Here is a 26574-nt window from a genome sequence, read left to right as displayed (position 1 = left end):
ACTCACTCATTTCTTCTTTTTGTTAAGTGGGATGGCATAAAGGATGAGTGGTGCTGCACCATCTGTTAAAATCATGCAAGTAGGGTTCATGGATGGTGAGTATATTTGCAAAAGAGTGGACTCTCATTGGTTCTATGGTCTCTTTTTCACAAAGGAATTGCACAATATTCAGTACGTGGTATTAGGTTTACTTCATTTATGCTAAAGGCTCTAATCCAAGGCTCCACTATCTTCTTGCCATAAAGGAAAAGCCATTATACAAGTGCTTATTCACAAAACATCTTTCCCCCCTCTCTTCATGCATAAGCAACTAATCCAAAATAGAAACTGCAACAAAAAATATATAGATGAGAAGGAAAAAAACAAAAACAAAAAATGAAAAAAGCAAATAAAAAGGGTTGAATATTTGAGAATATATGCTGTGGAATGGATGTTCTAGGAAATGAAAAAAATGGAAAGGGTGATCAGTTTGAGGGAGTAAATGGCTCCCATATGCTGGGGATGGTATAGTCAAGCAATAATGCAATTGGGTTGAAGTTGAAGGGGAGTGATCACTGCATAAAGCTCTTGGAATTAAAAAATTAGGGGTGGGGGTGGTGGTGGGGAAAAAAGGAAGAGGTTGTGGTTAGTGGGTCTACCAATGGCATCACCACCAAAAGGGTGCACCATTCTCACAGAAAGCAACCCATTATCTACTCGTAGACCCACCATTCTTGTCCGCCCCAAACCTTGGACACCAATAATACGACCCCAAAAGCACCCAAAACCATTGACTCTTCCCTTCTTATCCATCCAAACTAATTCTATATAAACCATACAATATTTTATGGAATTTCCACACTATTAAACAGATAAGTCTTGTTCTTTATTAGATCATACTGTTCATCCCTTTTGAAAATTTTTGTTTTATACATATTCAAATGAAATTGGACCGACCAATTAAAAGTTTTCTTTTTTAAAGGACTTTTAGTAAAAAGCTTTTTTTTTTAGAATTTTTTTTTTTAAGAAAATCGTGTTTTTTTAAAAGCATTATAAATGATTTTTTAAAAATTTTAAAATTTAAAAAATATTGTGAAAGTGAAATATGTAAATAAATAGGAAGGAAGTAGCGAAAATGAATGGAATTGTGCATATTTGTGGCTGTGAAATGGTACGGTCACATCATATATGACTTTAACGTAAACGTGCTGAACTCCACATACATCAAATGAACCTCCTTCATTCCATCCAAAAATAGTTTTCAATGGTATTCATCCATCTCAAATTCCACTAATTGTTCCTATTCATAGATGTGGCGTAAGTTTTTCATGATGCATGCATTATTTGATTAATCTAAGAATTGGGTTGAATCAAAGTACTGTTTGGAAGAAGAGAGAGTTAACACATTAAAGAAAAGAAAAAGGGGGGAGAGATTAGGGAAGAAGCAAAGGGAGAGACAGGGCGGTGTGAGAGAGATTAGGGAAGAAGGAAAGGGAGACAAGGAGGTGTGAGGCATGGAAAGTGTACGTAAAGTTGCTTTTCAATAATGACCACTGGAATGGCATGTGCTTATCCTTTCAAAATTTTTGGTGATGGGTGTGGAGGACATGAAACACTTGTTCTTTAGGCGTCCTCTTAATGAGGTTGTGATGTAGGACAGAGAAAGAGATGGCTCTCTCTCTCTCTCTATTAATAGGATTTTGGGAGAGAGAGAGGGAGAGGGAGAGGGAGGGAGGGAGGTTTGTACTTTTGGGAAAGAAAATTAAAGAGTGGGCACTGGAAAATCATGTTGTATGGACATAAAAGGAAAACAAGAAAGGCAGAAAGCCATGCCCACTTCACCATTGAACTCAAATCATGAGAACGATGGAAGGGATATTCTTGGTATCCATCCTCAACCCTAAGCCCGACTACCATGTATCTTGCCTCTTAAGCAAATTTCTTTTCTTTTGCTTCCTTCACATCAACTCAAAACCAAAAGGAACAAATAAATAGACAAGAACCAGCATACCAAAAGAGGAAGTAAGAAAAATTTACAAGTTTGGTACACAATTCTCTCTTTTTTTTTTTAGGGTCTTTTTCCAAATTGATTAAGACTAAAAAAAAAAGTAGTCTTGTGGATAATTTTTTAATTTTGTCAAAAATGATTTGTCTTGATATTTCAACCATAGAAGAAGGGTTTTGTAGAAGGCTGTAAACATGTGAAATAATTCCTATAATACATATAAGGAAAAGTGCATCTCCCTGAAACTGAATCTCTTTGCCTGATATTTTGCTTTACACTTTATAATAATGTTGATCTCCCAGAATCCAACTCTTTCACATCGAGGTTTCTCTTTTCACTACAAAAGAGGAAAAAGAGACCCCCCCCCCCCCCCACCCCCACCCCCACCCCCCCCACAAATTTTTCTTCATGACATTTGATTTCTTCTTATCATTCGGATTTAGCCACGTGAGCAAGCAAGCAAACATTTGTCTTCCCTCTCCTTTTGGTTTATTAGACCAACTCCTTGCTTTGATTGCCATGCTCAAGTTCCAAAACGAAGAAAGTTAAACCCATTTCCCCTTGTCCTTTCTTTTAAATTTTCACACCAACCAAGCAAGTTAACGAAATTGGCGGTTTATTAGGTTGAATTTGTCGGTGGAACAAAAGGAATTCTGTGCAGAGATTCTGGTGATCCTTTTGAGATATTAAATAGTGGGAAGACGGGAAGACAGGCATTAAGGCCTGTACATGCATTGGGAAACATAACGACAATTCGTGGTGGCCATAAACAAAACCCAGATGACCAAAACACCTCCATGTTCCTCCACAACACGCATTAATCATTCTCACTAAGCCCATGTTTCTTTTGACTTCCACAAAATACAGCGCACAAAAAGAGAAAAGCGAGTGAACAAGATATTGCAGGTATTAAACTTGTCTCAGGGTTGAGCTGGACAGCTAACTGTGGATTAATCAGCAGCCGCGCTATGGATGTTACAATCAGACACTTCTGTATATGATTCAAACATCACAATCAGAATTCTACTATAATGTTACATATGTAGCTCAGGGTAACTGATTTCAATCAAGAAGGGGGAGTGTGCCCTAGAATTTTGGACCCAAGTGGAGTTCTGTAGGCCGAAGTCATGATACCTACTAATGTTTTTCCATTATACTTCTGTGGCCAATTCAATCCATATAGTTTACATACTTCTTTTGTTTAATCAAGCATGTATTCTGTTAGTTAATTTTTACCTAATTGACAAGCTAAAAAATGTCTATAGTATGGACTGTTTTCAGATATAGCTATTAGTCCATTGAAGATCACAATAAATCACCAAATCAAATATAATGAAAATTTCCTACTAAATGACGCATCCCAACTCTGTTATGTTAGAAAGGCCAAACCCAAGAACAAAGCATGGTTCTAAGCTCTAACCATCAGTAGGCAAAGCCGGCCCAATTGTCAAGCAGCATATTTTACATTTTCCAAGGCCCAAAAACTCCTTGATCCTTGAATATCTAAAGTTGGATTCAAGACAGAAACATTGTACTCAATAAAAAGAAAAGAGTTCAATACAAAACACATGCATGGAATGAAATTTAAAGATGAGACATCAATTGGAGAGATTGATGCATTAGACTTTGCCAAATACTAAACCAGGATATTTTACATTTTCCAAGGCCCAAAAACTCCTTGATCCTTGAATATCTAAAGTTGGATTCAAGACAGAAACATTGTACTCAATAAAAAGAAAAGAGTTCAATGCAAAACACATGCATGGAATGAAATTTAAAGATGAGACATCAATTGGAGAGATTGATGCATTAGACTTTGCCAAATACTAAACCATTTTAGGTTTCCAAGAAAAGAAAGTCAATTGGATAATAAAACCTAAGATGAGAAACATACCATGCTTATCAGGAATGCCAATCCACCAATCTACAGAACAAACTTCTGTAGGCTTCATTTGCTTCAACAAAAATCTTGAAAAGGGTGAGTTTTGTGTAACTGAAATTATGTTGTTCAACAAGCAATCCTATTTAAGAATTTTACACAATGAGAGATGAGAAAGAGATGGAGAATTGGCCTACTACTTCCTGAAAAGCAGAATACTCACACTTTGAAGAATTTTGTGGTATCTTGTACATATCATCAGCAGATTTCTTGTTTGGAAGCATGAAGATGATTGATATTCTCAAACCAGTTGCCAAATCAACTATTTTTCTAACATCAAGGCATCTGTAGAAACAGCAACAACCAGTCTGGTTGGCGAAACATTGCAATGCAACGCTATTACACCTCTTTCTATGTATTAGAGTCAAAACTTCACACATAAAATCTCAAAAGGCATGTTTTTTTTCTCTTTTTTTTAATCATTTCATATCCCACAATAAAATACATGAGCATAGCCAATAAAAGGAAAAGGGGAAAAAACTCATACATAGATACTGTTCAGGTGACAATGCCTGGATGCCACAAGCACCAAATACAAAGGCAGGGCAATTGCAGTTCCTTCTATTCATGCATATATGGGCTAGGCAGCCACTATATTATTAGACACCATTTTCATAAAAAAGGCAGAGCTACATACATTGATACTCTTGACAGGAAAACATTTTTTTCCTTTTAAGCACCAGTATAGATACACATTTGTATACTCATTTTCCTGGGAATGCAAATCTTAACCGCTCTCTTGGCTGATTTAGAATCTGATCCTTTGGAGATGCTGTCTTCCCTCCAACACCTGCCTGGCGCAACAATTCTGCAACATGCAGCTCCATTGTCATGCTCCCAAAAAAATGTTAAGATATAAAGTCAAGCAACCTTTTAAAAAGACCAGTTCAAACAAAATCACAATAGTAACAAAAACCTAAGCAACAAGGCATCATTCTCCCAGTTTGACACAAATACAAGCCAAAACTATTTTTCAGACAATATTTTGTCAAACTAATATATTGTTTTTAAATTTCATTCTAAGTAACCTGTATATTTTAGAGATTTAAGCTTCTGTGTTTAAGAATAGCATAACTAATCTATTTTCAAATCTGTAATGGACCGGTATTCTGTGTTATCACAACTGATGCCATCTAATGGGCTAACCTGTATATTTCAGAGATCTAAGCTTCTGTGTTTAAGAATAGCATAAACTAATCTATTTTCAAATCTGTAATGGACCGGTATTCTGTGTTATCACAACTGATGCCATCTAATGGGCTAGCACACAAATCCATATCACATGGCAAGGACTTTGAAGAGCAATCCATCCTGATTTGACTCAAGTGTCCAGAACTAGTACAAAGTAAATTTAACCACAATCAACTGGAGTAGAACAAGAAGATGAACGCTCAGGAATATGTCATTACAGCATATGCAGCAGCAAATATAAGGAACCATCAATTCTTCCTAAACGTAGTGAATCATTTCACCATCCACTGTTGTTTGCACTATAATGAAAAATTCTCACTGTCTAATCCTTCCAAGATATAATTTCAGATACAAAAACAAAGAGGATTGCACTTTCTCTAATCCCATGGTATGAAGATGGAGGACGGGAACCTGATGCTTTTACTGATTTCCACAGGCAAGCTTACCTAAGCCAAGTCTTAAAATTTGCTAAAACTTTGGCAAAGGTCATAACATGTATCTATAATACAAGACAGAAGGGAAAAAATGGTGAGAATAATTCAATTGGAGCAACTTTGAGCTGAGAGATATTCTATTATGAGGCCATCAATGCAATTGTTGAATGCCAGTGCATCTGGCCCAGATGAATCCTCATATCAAGAAAAACCTCGTATCTTTTGATTCCAGAAGCCTCAAGCATGGTTCTGAAGACCATTCAAGGCAGCAGAATCCTCTTGGTTTACTATTTTTAAATCCCAACTCAAGGGCACTACTGATTTTGGTTTGAGTTGTCCTCCTAAGCACACAGGATTACAACAAGCTTTCCTTTCAACCCAATCTGCTGCATATGCCACAGTGGGCAAAGAGTTTTCTTGGTTCCAGCTGATCATTTAGCAATTTGTAGCAGGAGCTCCCAGCTGCCATATCTAATAGAGTCCACTTATGTAGAAGAATTAAAAACCCTTTTACAACAGCATTACACGTTTCTATACAAATTTACAAGTTTATGTTTTAGAAAAATTTGTACTTCCCTGGACTAAAATCAAGCAAGGTGAATCTAAAATGGACTACAGTAGTGGTCCAATAGAAACAAAAGCACATGGTTATGCCATTTAAATCTTAAAAAGCATATGGAGAAAAGGTGTAACTTGCCTCGTTTCTTCTCAAGCTCTTGATCAAGCTCTTCTTTCCATTTTCTTCGTCTCTCAGAGAAGTTTGTGCTGCCAGAAGATCATGTTTAGTTCTCAGCATATAGAAGGGGAAAAATACATGATTAATTCAGGGAATATAATGATCGAACAAATATCAACATCAGTAAACAAACCTTAAACTGACTGGTTCCTGCTGGGCATCAAGAAGAAGCTCTTTCCATTCACTCAGCTGAGGCGACTGAATTTCCTTCAAAGTTCTATCACTTATAGTGCCAACATTTAATCCACGTTTTGTATGATTTGCAGAGTTGGAAATACAGGCAGCATCAACAGCAGCTGACAGCCTTCTGGTAGGGGTTCGATTTGGTGACCTGCTTTTAGGTGGTAAGTTCAAAAAATTTGTAACATTTTCATGTGATTTCCCAACAGCACTTGGAGGACCAGCTGCATTCAATGTGGTGTTGTAAAATTCTTCATATAGTGGCGTTTGAAGCTTCTTCAAATCTAAGGCCTGCAGTAATTTACAGAGCAAGTGAAAATTGCAAGATTTCTACCTTACAAGATCTCCGATGCAAGATATGACCCATAAAGATTAAGAACCAATAATATGATAATATCATCATGTAATGCAAGGAAGATTTATATGAAAGAAAAGCATACCTTTTCATCTAGAAAGGCTCTAATTTTTGACTCTGTAACTTCATCATCCTCATCTCCAACTAATGGCCCACATGGAAATGTGAAGTCATTCTCCCTCTCATTAGATGCTCTAGGGCTGCCAGCAGGCTTACTAATGGTTTGGTGAGAGGATAAGTTCGCTCCGCTCTTAGTCAACTCTGGACTCTCATCAAATTTGCATGGCCAATCATCAGTGGGCTCACACATAGGGTTAAAACTCTAGTACAAAAAGGCAAATATACCAATTAGTCACTAAATTTCTTTTATAAATTAGAATATCTGATCCACATGAGGAATGTGAAAACGGTTAGTTACCTTATTTAGATGATCAGAAAGAATGGCTGAACCGAACTTTACTGATTGATGAACTATAAAATCGTCTTTATCATCAATCTGACACATGTCATCATCACAACTGTTTGCTCCCCAAAGGGGTCCAGTTCCTGAAAACTTCTCAGGGTATACAGTTGAGCATCTCACACTACCCATGTTACAAACATTATTTGAGCTTGTGCAGTTTGACCTTCTGATTACTGGGTTTGGGCTGCAGCATTAATATTGCCTCTAGGGTGATCAGAGGCAAATAATAATAAAAATGTTGAGAAGTCTCAAAACCATCAAATGAAAATGCTTACAAGCTCTTAAGGTCTGTCTCAGATGTTGCCATCATGTTTCCAGAATTTTCCTGATGAATGTAAAAATTAATAAAATTAGCCTAAGACCTGTCAAAGAAGAAAGAAAGGACTTGACAAATATAGCATATAACAATTATACCAACCATAACTGAAGTTTGAAACACTGGATGAGGTTCCTGATACTCCCCAGATACAAATGGATGCTACATATGATTAGCAAAAACAGGATAATTAGTAAAAGTTTGATTACTTAATATCATGCACATTATTAGTGGCAAGGGAATGCTGAACTCCAAGATAGTGCATATCTATGAATTATTGAAGCTTAATCAATAAAGAATTAATATGGGAAAATAACGTAGAATTCAGAATTACCTGCAGCAATTCTGAAGCAGCAGGCCTCAAGTTTGGTTCCCTGCCACCACAATACGACACAAAAGATTTAGAGACGAAAAAGGGTAAATAGCAGAAAATCTAGGTAAACACTGTGTGTGTGTGTGTGTGAACAGACTGCAACTAAAGATCAAGCTTTGTTTTTGGGTATTTTTGACATTAAAACACCCAGTTTTACCCCATATGCATGGCATGCATCTGGGATTTTTCATAAGTCCTTGTGCCCCATGAGGGATGAGTGCATGGCATTTTTTATCGTTATATATATGCAAGCATGCATATGTGCATGTGTGTGTGTGTGTGTGTGTGTGTGATAGGCTCTTTCCAGCCAAAAAAATAATGTGGAAATGAAGGAAACCAAGAAACTACGATATCGTGGATGTACTTTTGTAAACATTTCAATAGAAAATCTTTGCCTCTGCAGTAAGATGCTCTGGAATTGGAGGATGAGATTTAGTCGTCCCTATATGGAAGAGAGCAGCAACCTGAAATAAATAACTGTTGTTAGTTTGCAAAGCATGGAGAAGCATCATGCAAAGTTCAGAAAATTTCACTCAAACCAGATAAAGAGATAGAATTAGTAGGAATTTGAGATAAGAAAAAGTGGTCTTAAGTTGGTACCTCCTGATATTGCTGGCTCCAAGGAGGTTTTCCTGTAGCCATCTCAATAACAGTACATCCAACACTCCATATATCAGCAGAGCTGTAAAATATATGTCCAAATTAATGAGCTCCAAAGAACAAAAGATAAGGAGCAGAAAGAATAACTTTTTATTTCATTGGAGATAGGAGTCAAAGCAGATTCTGTACAAGATCATTGATAAACATCCAAATGGGAATTTAGAATAGGAACTTTCCGAAAACCTTTCTTATTCTGCTAAGCCTCTGGTCCTTTCTTTTCTTTTTTTCTTTCTTTTTTTTGCTTCCATTTGGTAACTCACTAGATAAATACATGTGAAACAGCACCTCACAAGAACTTAGAAACCCCACTGTTCTTTGAGCCTTCCAATAATTATTTCAACAATTTCAACCTTACATTTGAACTAAAGGAAACAAATATGCATGCAAATTTCAACTAAAACTCTGAATAAACACAAACTAAGCTAAAAGGTAAATATAAACAACCCAAAAGAATATCCTTAAAAGTTAGTTTCCATGTTGTTACACTTTTTTAAATTCTCAATTGACCAGGTTCTATTGTCTGAATAAAAATTTAAATGTTAGCTCAGGTATAAATTCTTTTGTAATTTTCATTGCTAAAGCATACCACAAAATCACAAATGATACATAAATATAATAATAATTGTCTAAACTAGTACAACCTATCGTTAAGTCTTAATAATTTTTATGTTAAAGATTGGGAAGGTTTTCTTTGGAGAGAAAAGATACTGAGTTGAAAAGATTTTTTTTTTTTATTCAACTTGATTTTTCCACTACATAAAACTCTAATTTATAGAGTTACAAGATACATAAAACAGAAGTCAGAGATAACTTATTGGCTAACCTGAAATCTAGGAACAGAAAAATAAATTTTAAAATAAACAACTTGATCAAATAAGATAGTTGTCTAACAAACAAATCTAATATGATCTTTTATTAAATAACACAAATTTAAACTAACTAAAAAACGTAATCTTTCAACACTCCCCCCCCTCTCTCAAGCTAGTGAATAGATATATCTGTCATTCCCAATTTGTCTATCAAATCTTCAAAACTTTGTTTGGACAACCCTTTGTTGAGTGTATCTCCTATTTGTTGCGTGGTTGGTACATAAGTCATGCAGGTCACTTTATTTTCAATTTTTTTTTTTTGATAAGTAAAAGCAATTGTATTAAGAAAGCTTGATGTACTCCATTATCAATTTTTTCCTCAATGAAATGCTTATCCACTTCTGCATGCTTTGTGCGGTCATGGTGAACTGGGTTGTGGGTGATGCCAATCGCAACTTTGTTATCACAAAAGAACTTCATAGGTTTCACACTTGGTATCTTGAGTTCTTCCAACAATCTTTGAAGCCAAATCAGCTCACATGTTCCTTGTGCTAGTGCTCTATATTCAGCTTTTGCACTACTCTAGGCCACAACATTCTACTTTTGCTCCTCCATGTGACTAGATTTCTCCATACAAAAGTGCAGTATCCTGTTGTTAACTTTCTATCATCAACAAAACCTGCCCAGTCTGCATCTATATGGGCCTCCACACCTCTCTTCTCATTTTTGCCAAAGAATAGCCCTTTTCCAGGTGTAGTCTTTAGATATTTCAATATTCCATGCATAGCATCCAAATGTTCTTGAAACAGGTCATGCATATACTGACTAAATAAACTCATTGCAAAAGCAATGTCAGGTCTTGTATGAGGCAAGGTATATTAGTTTTCCAACCAATCTCTAGTATCTCCCCCGATCTACTAGATTACCTGCCTTCATTCTTAACTTACCATTCCATTCTATAGGTGTCTCAGATGGTTTGCAACCAAGCATGTCTATTTCCTTCAATAAGTCAATTATATATTTCTTTTGGGATATAGAACTCCCTTTTTATTGTTCTAGCCACTTCCATGCCCAAGAAGTACTGTAGTTGACCTAGATCCTTGATCTCAAATTCTCGTGCTAAAAATCCTTTTGGTCGTGCTAATTCCTCTAAGTCATCTCCCATAAGGATAATATCATCTACATACACCATTAGAACGGACACTTTCCCATTTTGAGAGTACTTGAAGAATAATGTATGATCTGCCTAGCCCTGGTTGGACCCATATTTCTTTACAAACTTTGTGAAGCGATCAAACCAAGCTCATGATGATTGTTTTAGCCCATAAAGAGATTTCTTCAACCTACGTACTTTTCTACCTCCATAACCCCCATCAAATCTAGAGGGTAAGTCCATATACACTTCCTTATCAAGTTCCTTATTAAGGAAAGCATTTTTCATGTCCATCTGATGAAGTGGCCAATCGAGGTTTGCAGGTAGTGATAACAATACTCTAAGGGTATTAGGCTTAGCAACTAGAGCGAAGGTCTCACTGTAATCTACACCAAAGGTTTGGGTAAAACCTTTGGCCCCTAATCAAGCCTTGTATATTTCTATGTTGTCATCCAATTTATACTTGATCGTGAACACCCATTTGCAATCCATTGGGTATTTCCCTTTTGGTAGCTCCACAATATCCCAAGTATCATTCTTTTTTAAGGTTTGCATCTCTTCCATAATTACAACTTTCCACTTGGGAATTTTTAGAGCTTCATGAATGCTTGTAGGTGCTTCTGCATCTGTAATTTTTACACTTACAGCCCGATATGGTGAAGACAGGTTGCTGTAGGACAAATAGTTGGATATCATATGCTTCGTATACCTTTCCTAACTGCAATTGGCATGTCCAAGCCATTTTATTGTTGCAATATATCTTCTTGTTGACTGTTTGGAAAACCTGAGACTCCTTCACATTTGGGAGTTGTTTCCGGTTCAGTCTCTTGGCAGTGCTCTTGGAGTGTAACAATAGGTACTTCCTGAGGAGCATGATGTTTTTCCATTCGCGATTAAACACAGCTCAGGTTGGTGATTAAGCCTAGGCGGATTTCTTACTATTTCCAACTCTGGTTCTACATTTTCCATAATTGTCAGTGGCATAATTGACTCAGTTGGAGGTTTGGTGACTTGGTTGAGACTGAAAAAGGAATAGTTGAGAAATCTTCATGTTGACTGTTTGGAAAACCTGAGACTCCTTCACATTTGGGATTTGTTTCCGGTTCAGTCTCTTGGCAGTGCTCTTGGAGTGTAACAACAGGTACTTCCTGAGGAGCATGATGTTTTTCCTTTCACGAATAAACACAGCTCTGGTTGGTGATTAAGCCTAGGCGGATTTCTTCCTATTTCCAACTCTGGTTCTACATTTTCCATAATTGTCAGTGGCATAATTGACTCAGTTGGAGGTTTGGTGACTTGGTTGAGACTGAAAAAGGAATAGTTGAGAAATCCCAAAGACAATCTTCACTTAATTTCTCCTCCTAAAGAGAAGGATTTGGATAGTATGGTTGGTCCTCAAAGAAAGTAGCATCCTTAGTAAAAACAGTTCTCTAGTTTTAGGATAATAGCACTTGTATCCTTTTTGGCATGGTGAATATATGAGGAAAAGGCATTTTGTGGCTCAAGGATCAAGCTTGGTATTAGTGGAGGCATGAACAAAGACAATGCAACCAAAGGTTTTTATGGGAAAATTTTGGATTAATCGTGTGTGAGGATAGGTTTGGAGTAGGATTTGTAAGGGAGTTTGAAATTGAAGAACCTTAGCTGGAAGACGGTTTATAAGATAAGAGGCAGTGCGAATGGCTTCTCCCCAAAATAACTTAGGGACATTATTTGTGAACATTATGGCACGGGTAGCTTCTAGTAGATGTCCATTTTTTTGTTAAGCTATGCCATTTTGTTGTGAGGTTCCGACACAAGTGCTTTGATGAACAATTCCATTATTCTTAAGGTAGGTCCCAAGGATAGAGTTAAAGTATTCACGACCATTATCTATGTGTAGAATTTGTATTTGGGTTTGAAACTGGGTTTTGATCATTTGGTGAAAAATTGGAAGGTAGACTCGGCATCAGGTTTTTCCTCAAGTAAGAAGACCCAACATAGGCGTGTGTGACATCTATAAAGGTGATAAACCATCTAGCTCTTGTGATCTTATTTACTTTTGAAGGTCCCCAAATGTCACTATGAATCATTGAAAACGGTTTGGACATTCTATAAGGTTAGATGGGATATACAACTCGTGTATGCTTTGCTAATTGACATATCTCACACTAAAATAAATTTAGCTCTTTATTTTGAAATAACGAGGGAAATAGCCTTTTTAGATAAGAGAAGCTAGGATGCCCTAGTCTTTTATGCCATAACATAATCTTGTTTGAAACAAAAATAGAAATCAGAACAGATCCACTACTTAGAGTTTGAGCTTGTTTATTCAAGACTTGTTCTTTAGCACTGCCAATCGTCCTCCTTGAATGCAAATCCTAAAACTCACAATAAGAAGGGAAAAATTTAGCCACACTGCAAATCTCGAGTCAATTTGCTAATTGAAACCAAATTACAACTGAGATTAGGAACATGGAGAACTGAGTGTAGTGTTATATTAGGTGAAATGGACACTGTTCCTTTGCCAACCACAGATGACAGTGATCCATCAGCAATTCAAATCTTAAAAGTCCCAAGGCATAGTGTATAATAAGTGAACAGGTCATGGCTGCCCGTCATGTGGTTGGATGCTCCAAAGCCAATAATCCATGACTTTACTAGTTGCTGATTTTGTGGTTAGGGCAGATGAGAAGCTACCTTTTTGGGCTATGGAACAAGAGGGAGTAGGACTAGGTTGAGTATTGTGTTGTTGGAATTGTGCCTGCATGTTGTTGCAATTCTGCCATTTGTTCAATGGTAAAAACAGAATGTCCTTGTAGCTTATTGTCCTCTACTGTGGCCTGGTATCCTCGTCCATCATCTTGCTTCCTTGGTTGCCAATTTGTTGGTTTCCAATGTAATTTCCAACAATTTTCTCGACTATGGTTAGATCGCTGACAATGATCACACCATACACGATTATTCTGTCAACCTCCATGCTGGTCAGGAGTTGAACGCTGTTCACCAAAATTTGGACGCTGCTCTCCATGAATCGTTCGTTGCTCTCCATAATTTAGACACTGCTCTCCATAGGCTAAACTACTATATTTTGTTACAAGAGCAGCGTTTTGCAGCAAGGATTCGACTGATGGATCCTTAGAGGTTCTGAGTATTACTTGCTTCCTACTTTTTTCCCGTTTAACTTCAGCAAAGGCATCTTGAATCCTTGGCAAGGGTTTTGTTCCCAAATTAAGTCCACAAACCTTATCTAGGTCTTTGTTAAGACCATGGAGAAAAGCAAACAACCTTTCTTTCTCTAGTTTCTTAGTATATCTTACTCTACACTCCAGGCAAACCCCAGTTTTGTCATCAAACAAATCCAACTCCTACCACAAGCCAATCAAGGTATTGTAATAATTTATTACCATTGAATCACCTTGCTTCTTCTCCTTGAGTTCAAATTGTAGTTCAAAGAGTTGAGAAACATTGTCAAGATCTGAGTACATAACCTTGACAGTGTCCCAAATCTCTTTTGCCATCTTGTAAGAGAGATAATTTCGCCCTATTTTAGCTTCCATCGAGTTGACCAACCAAGTCATCATCATGGAATTCTTGGATTCCCATGTGAGATAGCCATGTTCAGTTGCTACTGGTTTTTGAGAGTCTCATGTTAAGTAGCCTAGTTGTCCCTTATTGCAAATGACGAAAAAAACAAATTGGGACCAGTCCAAATAATTGGTCCCATTTAATTTATGTTAGGTAATCTGTAGGGTGTGAGATTCAGCAATATTGTTGGGAGAAACAGAGTTGGATGGTTAGGCAATTGTCTCGGAGGATGCTTTAGATGTTCCATCACGAGCATGGCTAGTCATTGTTGTTTAACCATGGATAATAATTTTTTTTTGAAGGAAATTAGAGAGTGCTTTGATACCATATTGAATTGAAAAGATATTTTTTTATTCATCCTATTTTTTCCACTACATAAAACTCTATTTTATAGAGTTACAAGATATGTAAAACAGAAGCTAGAGATAACCTTTTGGCTAACGTAAAATCTAGGAACAGAAAAATAAATTTAAAAATAAACAATCTGATCAAATAAGATAGTTGCCTAACAAACAAATCTTTTATGATCTTTTATTAAATAACACAAATTTAAACTAACTAAAAAACGTAATCTTTCAACAAAAGAAAGTTATACTAAAAAGAAGATAGAGAAGAAGAGAAAAATCAAGTCCATGATTGATAAAACAAAAAAAATAGAAAAACATATTTGACAACCAAAAAACAATAAACATTTTTCTGCTCTTAAAAATAGAAAATGCAGTTTTTTAACAGAAGAAATTTTAGTTATTTTCACTTGTTTTCTAAGATCTGTTTCAAAAAATAATTATACAAATATGGAGAATGATTAAAAATAAACACTACACATAAAAGTTTTTAAAACATAAAAAATAGACTCAAAACATTTCAAATTCCCAAAACAAACTCTTTTTGTATAAAACATTAGAAAATAGCTTTTAAAAACTATTTTCCAGAACTGTTTTTGGAAATAAAGTTCAAATTTTTAGGTTTTAAAAACCATACGCTTAATTGAGAATTTGTTCTCTACATAAAATTTTGTGATTCAATTCTCAAATGAACTTGTCTCTTTAAATCTTTCAAGTTTCCAACTGCTCCTAAATTTTTTTTCTCTTTAAACTTCTATTTAAAACATCATCCATCCTAGGCAGAAAGCTAGATTAAAACTAAATCAAAGCTTCTAAACAAAAAAAAAAAACTTCGAGAACTTAAAAGAAATTTGTTTGTGAGCTTTGGAAAAAAGAAAAAACAGAACACATTTGAATAATTTTTTATTTTTATATAAAACTTACTGATTGTTCAAAAAGTCACTCTACTTTAAACTTTCCATGTTGTGGAATAATTCTCACTAAAACACTTTTTCTCATCATTAATACTCACTTTACCAAAAAAATTCACTTACATTCTAATTAATTTGTGTTTTCAAGTGCACTCTCCCAGTTTTTAGTTAATTACAAGAAAAAAAATAATTGAAACAAAGACAACATCAATTTCCTAAACCCTAAAAGTAGTCTATTTTTTAACTTTGTTTTCTTTATGTGTTCTCCAAATATTTGTTTCTGATGAGATAAAACTGTTGCAAACTTCACCCTTTAAGAGAACCTTCCATTATTTCCAAATGCAATAAACAGGCATAGGACTCTACTTTCCAAAATTCTCTTACTAACAAAGCTAACACAGACAAGGCAAAATCCAGAAATCCCAAAGATATGAAAAATAGGACCCAAGCCACAATGCAATGAAGAAGAATATGGCTAGTAGATTCCGCATCCTGATATATAAGCAACACCAGTTAAGCAGGATTACCCTCTACTTCATAATAGATATATGGTAATGTTCTTACCCCAAAAACCACATCTGACACAAGAGACACTACTTAGACTGCTAGGATTTCAAACCTTTGAAGTCAAGAAAGAAGGGGAATTCCCTCCCTCCTAACAAAAAAATAAACAAAACATTTACCTATCAGAAAAAATACAAATAAAAATAAAATAAACAAAGGCATTTTTAAGGGAGACAATAAACAAATAAAGAAAAGACCTTTTCTAAAACAATACCTCACAACATTTTTTTTTGATGGATAAAAAGGAATATATAAAAAAGAGACGCTCCAAAAAAGTGCCCCAAAGTATATAGGAAGTATACAAAGGACACGTAAAAGCGCAGGGGCAGTACCTCACAACATTAAGATTACCCTCAATATACCATGGATCCTGCCAGTCTCTAATGGCCCCTGAATACTTTCGAAAGGACACTCCTATCAAGACATTTGAGGGACATAAATGGAAAACATAAATTCTAGGCTTCTTCAAGAAATTTAATAATGTTTTACTTGCACCATTAAGTGCCTGAAAGCTCAATAGGGGATTCTAAAACCATGCTGTGCTACCTTGGATCACAAAACATATGTTAGTATAGCAAACAAGGTTATTTCAATGCTATGCATTTTCCCTCATCAAATAAGTTTTGAACATAAAAAAAATGCTGATCACCACAACCATTTGTAATGCCTTCTTTTAATTACTAGGTGTCACAATGGACAGATCTAGTTTATCCATTTCAAACTAAGAGTTTTAAATAAGTATGAACCATTAAGAATAGAGAAACAAGTAAGCTGTCCATTCCTAATTAAGTCAAGCAAATTTGGTTCCTAAGTATGTTGAGAAAATTTGGATTCATGTGATAATATAGTATCATAAAGTTGCATGATTTTCCTCACAAGCTATGCCAGTCTGGAGAATAACTTCAGGAGCCATCCAATATGGAGTACCCTTCATTGACTTGGCACCAGTCATAGTAGCCTGCGGCAGAATAAAACCTCAATTATGAATATGCTGACAAAAAATGACCTTGAAGAATAAAATTACTTAGATTTAGAATACAACAGTAAATAATGCCTTACCAGCTCAACAACTTTCTTAGATGCACCAAAGTCTGCAAGTTTAATGCATCCCTTATTATCAACCAGGATATTTGCCCCCTGAATGATGCACGTCCATTATGAGATATAGACACAAGTAGAAAACATAAGCATGCACACATATACAAGTAATGGAGTTCCATAATAATACCATTTGCAAGAAAAAAGGAGATACCTTTATGTCCCTATGCATAATACCATTTTTGTGAAGGTATTCCAATCCTAATAATAGCTGTTTTGTATACATTCTTATAACCTGAATATTTAACAAGTTAAGCAAATCAGCATTCTAAACATACAAATCATATAGCTTGAAATGTAAAACTCACTTACAGACTCAGGGAAGGATCCAAATTTTCCTAAGAGTGACGAAATGGATCCTCCCGGCACAAACTCCAACAAAATGTTCAATGACTCATCTTCTCTTGCAGTTCCCAAATATCTCTAAAAAAAGAATGAAGAAGAGGTTAGACAATAAGCAAACATCTCTTCCACAAGGAAACAGGAGATCATACTTACAACAATGTTTGGATGTGAGAGATTCTTCAGAAGCTTCACTTCTTCCTCAAGCTCTCTGATGTGAGCCTATTCCAATTAAAGGATATAACCTCTATCAAATATATTTATAAATAACTGAAACACTATCTACTTAAGAACACAAATTTACAGATTCAATACCACAAGCACAGCAAATCCAAAAGGATGAAGCTTGGTTGTTATTTGAAAGTACATAAAAAATAATCATATTCCATTAAAGGCAAGAAAAGTACTTTAAAAATGAAAATCATTCCACGGGTGTAAAAGAAAATAAATTCTATCGCTACAAAATTCAAGCCAGTCATTAACCCAAGAAACTAAATTCTGTACACCAAAAATATTAATTCTTACCTGCGTTTTTTCTTTTGAAGCACTATTCGCAGCAATTGAAACCTATAACAATAAGCAATACAAATGTCCAAAATTAGTGTCAAAATAATGGCAAAACCACTTTAAAATGCATAAATCGGCTTCCTTTCTCATCCATTTCCTAATCATTTCCTCGAATTTTCACTTTTGAACAACGCTTAGGCTAAACATTAACCTGCTTAATGGCAAGAAGCTCTCCGGAATCAAGATTCATCCCCATATAGACTCGCCCGAATGCGCCACACCCGATTAACTCGCCTTTCCTCCACCGGATCGAAGGCGCCTCATCTTTGGGGATCGGAGGCAACGCACGAACAGACTGTCTTGAAAAGAGTCCGATACCAGATTTGCGAATGCTGGACCATATTTTCTCCACCGGGCCTCCATATCCTCCATCTTCGCCGGATGCTGGTCGAAATACTAGAGATCGGCGAACTGATCCGAATATGTCTTGCATCAGTGTAGTGGATTATCTGGAAGTGTTTGGTTTGCGAGAAAAAATCCTAGGGTTCTCCGAGGTTCGTCTGGTGTGAGTGAAAGAACAGAGAGAGAGAGAGAGAGAGGAAACTCGGAGGAGGGAAGAGAGAGTGGGGTCTTTTTTTCAAAAATAAAAAAATGGTATCTTAAATTGTCAATGGCGTTTTCTTAATACCGGGTACCTCTCGGCCCTTAAACGACGCCGTTTCAATTTGATTGCCTTCTCTAAGTTCAGTTTAATAACGGCTAGTCTAAAAACGCTTGCCTGTTCTAATCGTTCACCTAAAACGACACCGTTTTGATCTCTCTCTCTCTCTCTCTTCCTCTTTTCTTTTTTTCCCTGTTGCTACCGACGCCATTTCTTTCCCTGTTTCAGTTTTTTTTTTTTTTTTTTTACTTTTACAGCCTCTAAAAGCCATCATTTTTACCGTTATTCTATGTTTGAAACTTAAAGAGTACCAAATCAACATAAAAAATTTATTACTTATTAAAAATAAAAGTATAAATAAACAGTATTATAAAAAATAAAAATATTTTTCATTAGATATTTAATTACTTTATTTTTTTATGATATTATTATTAATTCTCATTCCTCTTTGGATTCTTATTCGTTAAACAGACCATTAAATTTGAAATAAAATCATAATTACTATTACTAAAAATTAGTAAGTTAAAAAAAAAAAAAACTCACTCTTAAAAAGAGTTTTAATATTTTTAATATTTGAATGATAAAAATTTTTAAGTATTAAAAATATTAAAACTCTTTTTTATAATCATTGTTAAACCAATTCTTATAATATATTTGATAATAATTATAAAAAGTGTTTTTATTTTTGTTTAATACTTGGAATATAAAATTTTCCAAACATTACAAAGTTTAGAAACACTTCTTAAAATTATTATTAATTTTATAAAAAAAAAACATATAAGCTTCATTGTTTATATATATATTTGTACTAAAAAAAATTCAATTTATTTTTAATAATAAAAAATATTTTATATTTTTTAGTGGACAAATAATTTTCTTCATTTTTTGGGAAACAGCAAAAAGAGTCCAGAAGCAAGTCTTAAATCTTTTATATTTTTAGTTGACAAGTAGAAAAAAAAAAAAGTTAATAAACAAGCCTCAAATCTCCTATTTTCTAATTTACAAATCATTTTCTTTTTCTTTTTGGAGAACAACATAAAGAGTTAAGAAACAAGCCTTAAAATTCAAATTTTCTAGTTGACAAATAATTTTTTCCTTTTTTTTTTTCTTTAGAACAACAAAATAAGTTAACAAACAAGCCTTAAGTCTTTTATTTCCTAGTTGACAAATGATTTCCTTTTTTCTTTTTTCTTTTTTGAAAAATAGTAAAAAATGTTAACAAATAAACCTTAAATATTCTATTTTCTAGTTGACAAATGATTTTTTTTTTTAAAGAATAGAAAAAATAATTAACAAACAAGCCTTAAATCTTCTATTTTCTAATTGACAAATAATTTTCTTTTTTTCTTTTATGTCTACTTGACTTTTGCAATGATCATCATGGGCATCCAAATTAGCCTTAGAATGGGCTTTCATTACCATGGTCCACCATTAAAACCCTAGTCAAAACACTTCCTAATTAATATTTAATATTCTAGGCAGCTTCAAATTTGAATCTGTGCATTTCGAACCTTCACGCTAAGCCCATTGAAGAGGAGACTAGGACTAGGCCCAATCCAGAACCCAACACCCATAACCGCCACAAAAGCCATCAAAGCTGCCGTCAGAGTTTCCGATTCCCAACACGATCCCAATCAGAGTACACTACTCCGAGGAGTCGTGAAAGTTTACTCAACTCTCCGTGTGTCTGCGTCACTCTTAACTAAACCCCGCCGACTCGTCTTCACATGGTTGCTTCCACTGCCTGATTCTCTGCTCCCTTTCCCATTCTCATCAAATTTCACACCTCTGGACCTTGACTTTGTGGAGGGAGATGGGCTTTGATATGGAATCCCTGTTGGAGGCAACGTCAGGGGCCGTTGGAGCTCTGGTCAGCACCACCATCTTGTATCCCCTCGACACTTGTAAGACCAAGTACCAGGCTGAAGTTAGTGGCCATCATCAGCAGAAGTACAGGTTCGTATATTGACCTGTTCGTTGATTTTTGTCATTTTTGCCTTAGTGATTTCGTTTCTTTTTGGTTTGCGCTTGTGGGTCTGTTTTTGGAATTTCAGAGCTTGATAATTTTGCTCAATCTGGCTTTCCCTTCAGAGAAAATTGGGTGTTCTTGTAGTTGGAAAGATTCACTTGCCTATGGAAATGCCCATGTGGATTATCATATCATATGTGGAATTTAATATATTTCTATTAATCTTCAATGAACTTATTCAACACCCACCTTTTTACAGGCATTTATATGCCCATCCTTTGCTGTTGGATTGTTCATTGTTCTTTTATACTTGCGTCAAATAATTCCTTCCGGATTTGCCATGATGAGTTGTTGTGGAATGCCTTAGCGTACTCCCGAGTTCGTAGTTTTGAATCCAAGCTTGTGGGATGGTAAGGACAAGATATATGGCGGAATGTTTTTAAGAACATTTTGTATCCAAGGAAAAAGCAAGTTTGATTTCTTGATCTATCTGGATTTTGGAGTCAAATTGTTTGTTACAAGATTTGTCAGCAGTCAAATGGGGAACTATCCAGGAAAGGAAAATTGCTTCCAAAGGGCTAGTGATTATATTATTATTTTGGCTGATTTTTTGTTTCAGATGTTCAGAATATTTTAAACTATAGAGGGTCTTCTTTGGTTTAGTGGTTTGTTTGTCACCCTTCATGGTTGGACATTTCTCATTTTTGTAACTATTACCTTACACATGTGGCTTATCCCCACATTCTTAATTAATTGCCTCCTAATTGAACACGAGAAGAATAGGTGATACCCCATAGACGATTCTCAAATTAATTTCTTATGCAAAATGCTTCAAGTCTAAATTACTGACTTCTTGAATTGAACTTTTCAATCTATATTCTCCTATTTGACAGCTTAAGGGTGATGGCTGAAAAATCAAATCGATCACTTTATGTTGTTAAGGTGAGAATGATTATACAAATGGATATTTGACATAATTTTGGACTATTGCAGGAACATTTCTGATGTTCTATGGGAGGCAATTTCTACCAACCAAGTTCTTTCATTGTACCAGGGGCTTGGGACAAAGAATCTGCAGTCATTTATTTCCCAGTTTGTCTATTTCTATGGATACAGTTTCTTTAAGAGGTTATATTTGGAGAAAAGTGGAGCAAAAACCATTCGAACAAAGGCAAACCTGATTGTTGCTGCAGCTGCTGGGGCTTGTACTGTCTTAATGACACAGGCGAGTCCTACTTTGATGTGTTCTTTTTGCTTGAATAGAAACATCTTTTCTATGAGCTGCAATTTGAATTGTTTCTTGTGGTGTGATGATATGTGGCATTTTTACCTCTTTTAGCCGATTAACTGAAAAACTTATATTATGACTGTCAAAATATTGTGTGAATGACCGAATTCCTTAGCCTTGAGTTTTGTATATTATATATAGACTTTACAAAGATGCTATACATGGAAAGCAAATAAAAGTAAATAAATCCCCGCATGATTCTATCCCTATACATGTAAACTATAATTTGTCAAATAATATATGCTAACTGTACAGAATAATATATGGAGAAATAAGGAAACAATTGTGGGCTAAAATGAGGAAAGAATTGTGGGCTAAAATAAGGAAAGAAGTGTGGACAGCAAAGCTGTCTTTTGACAGCCCCCCTCAAATTGATGCAGGTTGATCAACAAGCATCAATTTGCTACTTAGCAAGCAATATCGATGATGAGGTAGAGCCTTGGTGAAGATATCAGCAATTTGTAAGTCAGTGAAAATATGTGGAAGAGTGATAACACGAGCTTCAAAGGCTGCACGGATAGAGTGACAGTCCACTTCAATATGCTTTGTGCGCTCATGATAGACAGGATTGGCCGTGATTTGAATAACACTTGTATTATTGGCATGTAGAGGTGTAGGATCGGTCTTAGAAAAAATCTAACTCCGCAAGCAAAGCTCAAAGCCAAATGATTTTAGAATAAGCAAGAGACATCGTCCGGTACTCAGATTCCATAGATGACTTAGAGATTCTGTCTTGCTTCTTACTTTTCACAAACATCTTAAACTAAAACTCCCAACGAAGATAGTTTTTGCCATTGAAACGAACAATAGAATATTCTCCAGACATTACGAAGATAGAAATAGCCTAGGAAACAAAAAAAAACATCGTCAAAGAGCCTAAATCTGATAACAAACCTCCAAATAATCGAAGATCTCCAAGAGCCTAGAAGCGAAGAAACCCAAAGAAAACTCCAAGATCACACCACAGATGTGTTGTCACAACCACCAAAAAAAAAAAAAAAAAAGAACCCAAAAGTTGGGCTAGAGTCCGAGAGCCACTAGGGCTAAATCCGAGAGCCACTAGGGCTAAATCCGAGAGCCCCTAGGGCTAAATCCGAGAGCCCCTAGGGCTAGATCCGAGAGCTGCTAGGGCTAGATCCGAGAGCCGCTAGGGCTAAATCTGAGAGCCCCTAGGGCTAAATCCGAGAAAACCCAAAGAAAAACTAGAAAGCGTTTAAACTCTAGGTTCAAAACACAAGCTCTGATACCATGTCAAAATATTGTGTGAATGACCGAATTCCTTAGCCTTGAGTTTTGTATATTATATATAGACTTTACAAAGATGCTATACATGGAAAGCAAATAAAAGTAAATAAATCCCCGCATGATTCTATCCCTATACATGTAAACTATAATTTGTCAAATAATATATGCTAACTGTACAGAATAATATATGGAGAAATAAGGAAACAATTGTGGGCTAAAATGAGGAAAGAATTGTGGGCTAAAATAAGGAAAGAAGTGTGGACAGCAAAGCTGTCTTTTGACAATGACTGTTTGTAAACACCTGTGGTTAAAACATAACATGCTAACAAGCCTGTCTGGGTTCCATTTATTTCGGTGCTGTTTGAACACCACATTGGAAGACAGTAAAACTCCTTTTTGCTTTCCCTGGAATGAGGAAGAAAAGAAGACTTGTCTTCTAGAGAGATGTAATTACCAGAAAGATCATATGTTGAAATCTACAAACCTTATATATCCAATAAGTCAATCACATGGACTAATTTTAAATTAAAAAATACTATATTTTTTGGTTGGCAAATAGAGATTTTATTAATAAGCGCTGACAGACAAAGGGGGTGCACCCCTGGTATACGGAAGGTATCCAATGGGTGAAAGAAAGGCCAACACAACTTATTGATAGGGTACAAAAGGCCAAGAGAGTGAAAACAAGGAAAAAAGACATTAGAATGATTTTGTTTAATTATTTCTATCTGTTATCCTTATTTACTTCATTTTTGTTATGTAGGTTTCAATCACCATTCCATTTCTCAATGTCGGATGCTCTAATATGTGATCTTACTTTACAGCCCTTGGATACAGCATCCTCAAGGATGCAGACAAGTGCATTTGGGAAATCTAAAGGACTTTGGAAAACTCTTTCAGAGGGCACTTGGAAGGAGGCATTTGATGGTCTTGGCATCTCTCTGCTTCTAACAGCAAACCCCTCTATCCAGGTACTTGCCTATGCATCCTGGTATGAAGCTTGTATGTAACTCACATGGAGGGAGTGGTCTGTATGGTGGGATCCATGTGTTTGATTTTTAGGCTTATAATATCAGCATGAGTATGCTTTTGGCATTTGAGTTTTCAGATAGAGGGAGTAACTGTTGTTGCCCCATCCAATTCATATTCCACTCAAGGATGGCTAACTACCATTACTGTTTCTTACTTCATGAATTTATGATCTTTTTCCTTTCCGGTAAACACGATTCAATTGAGATTTAACTTGCAAGAACTCCTGTGTGGTGCAGTACACGGTCTTTGACCAGCTGAAACTAAGACTTTTGAAGGGGAAGCTGAGCAATAAAACTGGTACAGAATCATCCCCGGAGGCTCTTTCTGCCTTTTCTGCTTTTGTTTTAGGTGCAGTCTCTAAGTGTATTGCCACCACCGTGACATACCCAGCTATCAGGTGGAGACTTTATTCGTACATTCTTCCCTGGCATTTTCATGCATCATTTTAGGGGATAGTTATTTAATCCTTCTTCCTTGTGTAGTCCATGTCCATGACTCATGGGAATGAAGTCTTGTCCTTTTGTTTTCCACAGCATTAGGATTCACAAACTCATTTTTTATATTGGAGTATTCTGTGAAAAATGACATATAAAAAAAATCAATTTCATTGATAAAATTAAAATATGGACTGTGGACAGGTGTAAGGTCATGCTTCAAGCTGCAGAATCAGACGAAGATGGGACGACCAAAGAAGCTCAACCCCGAAAAACAGTGTCAGATACAATCTATTCCATTTGGAAAAGAGAAGGCCTGCTTGGTTTTTTCAAAGGATTAGAGGCCCAGATCCTGAAAACTGTGTTAAGCTCAGCCCTGCTTCTGATGATTAAGGAGAAGATCACAAAGACAACATGGGTCATACTGCTTGCACTTAGAAGGTATCTTATCGTCAACAGGACCAGATTAAAAGCTGCTTGAACGAGTGATGATGATGAAGAAAAATGTCTGCATGGGAACCCTTGTAAATAAAGAGGCTCCATTTGATTTGTTCAAACTGTGGAGCAAGATTGTAGCAAGTGCAATAAGTGTTAGTTGACAACAGACACCAAGTTTAATTTCTCAGTGAGGAAATCCCAGGTAGTAACAAATCAATTCTTTTCTTTTTCCTTTCCTAGTTATCCCTGTTCAATAATAGTATCATGATTTGCAACTCTCCTAGTTTGTTGTAAAATTTTGCCACTTGGCTCATGATTGGATTAATATTAATTTATTTGTTGTCTTCATAAACTGTTCCCTACTCGAGTTATCTCTTTCTTTCTAATAATATTTATACCATTCACATTGATATGCTCTCATAATTCATATCTCTATGTATAGACGATGTCCTTGGTTGCTTCGAACCTTGGGTACGAAGGCAAATGGTGTTGATGTTTGATGTTAGGCAGGGGACATTTGAATTGGATTTTAAGTTCTTCATGATGAACCCAATGTAAAAATTGAAATGGTTCTGAACAGAGAATTCCACCACATTTTAGTAAACTTTCAAGGTCCTCTTTTGCATATTATTTCATTTTATGGTTGTATTCATGTTTTCATAGGTTCCTCTCCTATACCCCTTGTCAATGACGTTGAGACCATAAATGATTCACGGTTGGGAAGAAAAGGAAATTAGATTAGCCCAAAAATGGAATGGCATTTATCAATTTAAGTCATGGTTGACCACACAAACTTAGGCGCAGATCATAAAAACCTGAACAAACTTATAAGCAATCATTTATTTCCATGTGGAAGTGTGAGCAGCTTAACTACGTTGAAGGACTTATGTGGTGGCACGGTGCTCACATGCAAGTATCATGTAGGTGGCTAGTCTTTGCAAAAATTTAAGTATGTGATTTCGTTGGTTGAGAAGTTTCCAAGCAAGAGAATATATATATTTTTTATTTTCCATAATTAAATAAAATTCCTTATGTTCATGGAAACACATACAATGTCTTCTCTTGTTAGGATGAGAAATGCTCAAAAAACTCTCTAATGGGGGCAATTCTCTCTAAGGATAATAATGGAATGTAGGTGATAATGACTATGCCACTTCAAAGGCAAGATTGAGCCCAAGGCAAGAGCAAGGTGTGATGGTGAATCTTTTTAGCACGTGTGTGTAGGTGCAACATCATAAGGTGCGGTTGTGGCAACGAGGCAATGGATGTAGGTCATGGACCATGAAGGGAGCTTGGTACATATAGGCCATGTTATAGCAAGGATGTCGGCAAGAAGGGGCTTGACACACATGGGGTCACCAATATATACATAAGTGGTTGAGTAGCATGTACAGGCTTAACATGATATAGTACTTGGCATTGTTAAAGACCAAACAAGGGCCGTTAAACATTAGGAACATGAAATTTGAAGGCATATGGATGTGACACTTTGACATTAGGGGAAGCTTAGGCAAAGGGTTGTTAACGCATTAAGGAGATGACACTAGACATTGTTGCAAGGCATTTCATATGGGACACATA

At 35.8% G+C, this 26574-nt stretch overlaps 2 protein-coding genes across 2 annotated transcripts; one reads left to right on the top strand and one right to left on the bottom strand.

Moving 5' to 3' along the window:
• Positions 1-4302: 4302 nt before the first annotated feature.
• On the bottom strand, positions 4303-18555 carry LOC117915463 (mitogen-activated protein kinase kinase kinase NPK1). Its single transcript, XM_034831060.1, is given in 19 exon segments — positions 4303-4731; positions 6246-6313; positions 6418-6755; positions 6905-7141; positions 7238-7466; positions 7558-7607; positions 7701-7760; positions 7933-7972; positions 8336-8366; positions 8369-8435; positions 8572-8653; positions 15040-15044; positions 16860-16937; positions 17039-17116; positions 17232-17312; positions 17390-17500; positions 17576-17641; positions 17945-17986; positions 18138-18555. Coding segments are annotated over 19 exon segments (2049 nt in total). The 5' UTR covers positions 18420-18555; the 3' UTR covers positions 4303-4627.
• A 1642-nt stretch (positions 18556-20197) lies between these two features.
• LOC117913810 (peroxisomal adenine nucleotide carrier 1-like) lies at positions 20198-25345 on the top strand. Its single transcript, XM_034828858.1, has 5 exons — positions 20198-20543; positions 21550-21781; positions 23914-24060; positions 24358-24518; positions 24760-25345. The coding sequence occupies exons 1-5, from the start codon at positions 20401-20403 to the stop codon at positions 25034-25036; spliced, it is 960 nt and encodes a 319-aa protein (XP_034684749.1). The 5' UTR covers positions 20198-20400; the 3' UTR covers positions 25037-25345.
• The last annotated feature ends 1229 nt before the right edge of the window (positions 25346-26574 follow it).

Source organism: Vitis riparia, chromosome 5 (genome assembly GCF_004353265.1).
Source record: "Vitis riparia cultivar Riparia Gloire de Montpellier isolate 1030 chromosome 5, EGFV_Vit.rip_1.0, whole genome shotgun sequence".
Lineage (NCBI taxonomy): Eukaryota > Viridiplantae > Streptophyta > Magnoliopsida > Vitales > Vitaceae > Vitis > Vitis riparia.
Note: the sequence above shows the minus strand (reverse complement) of the source record. Positions and strands in the feature narration are given on the sequence as shown.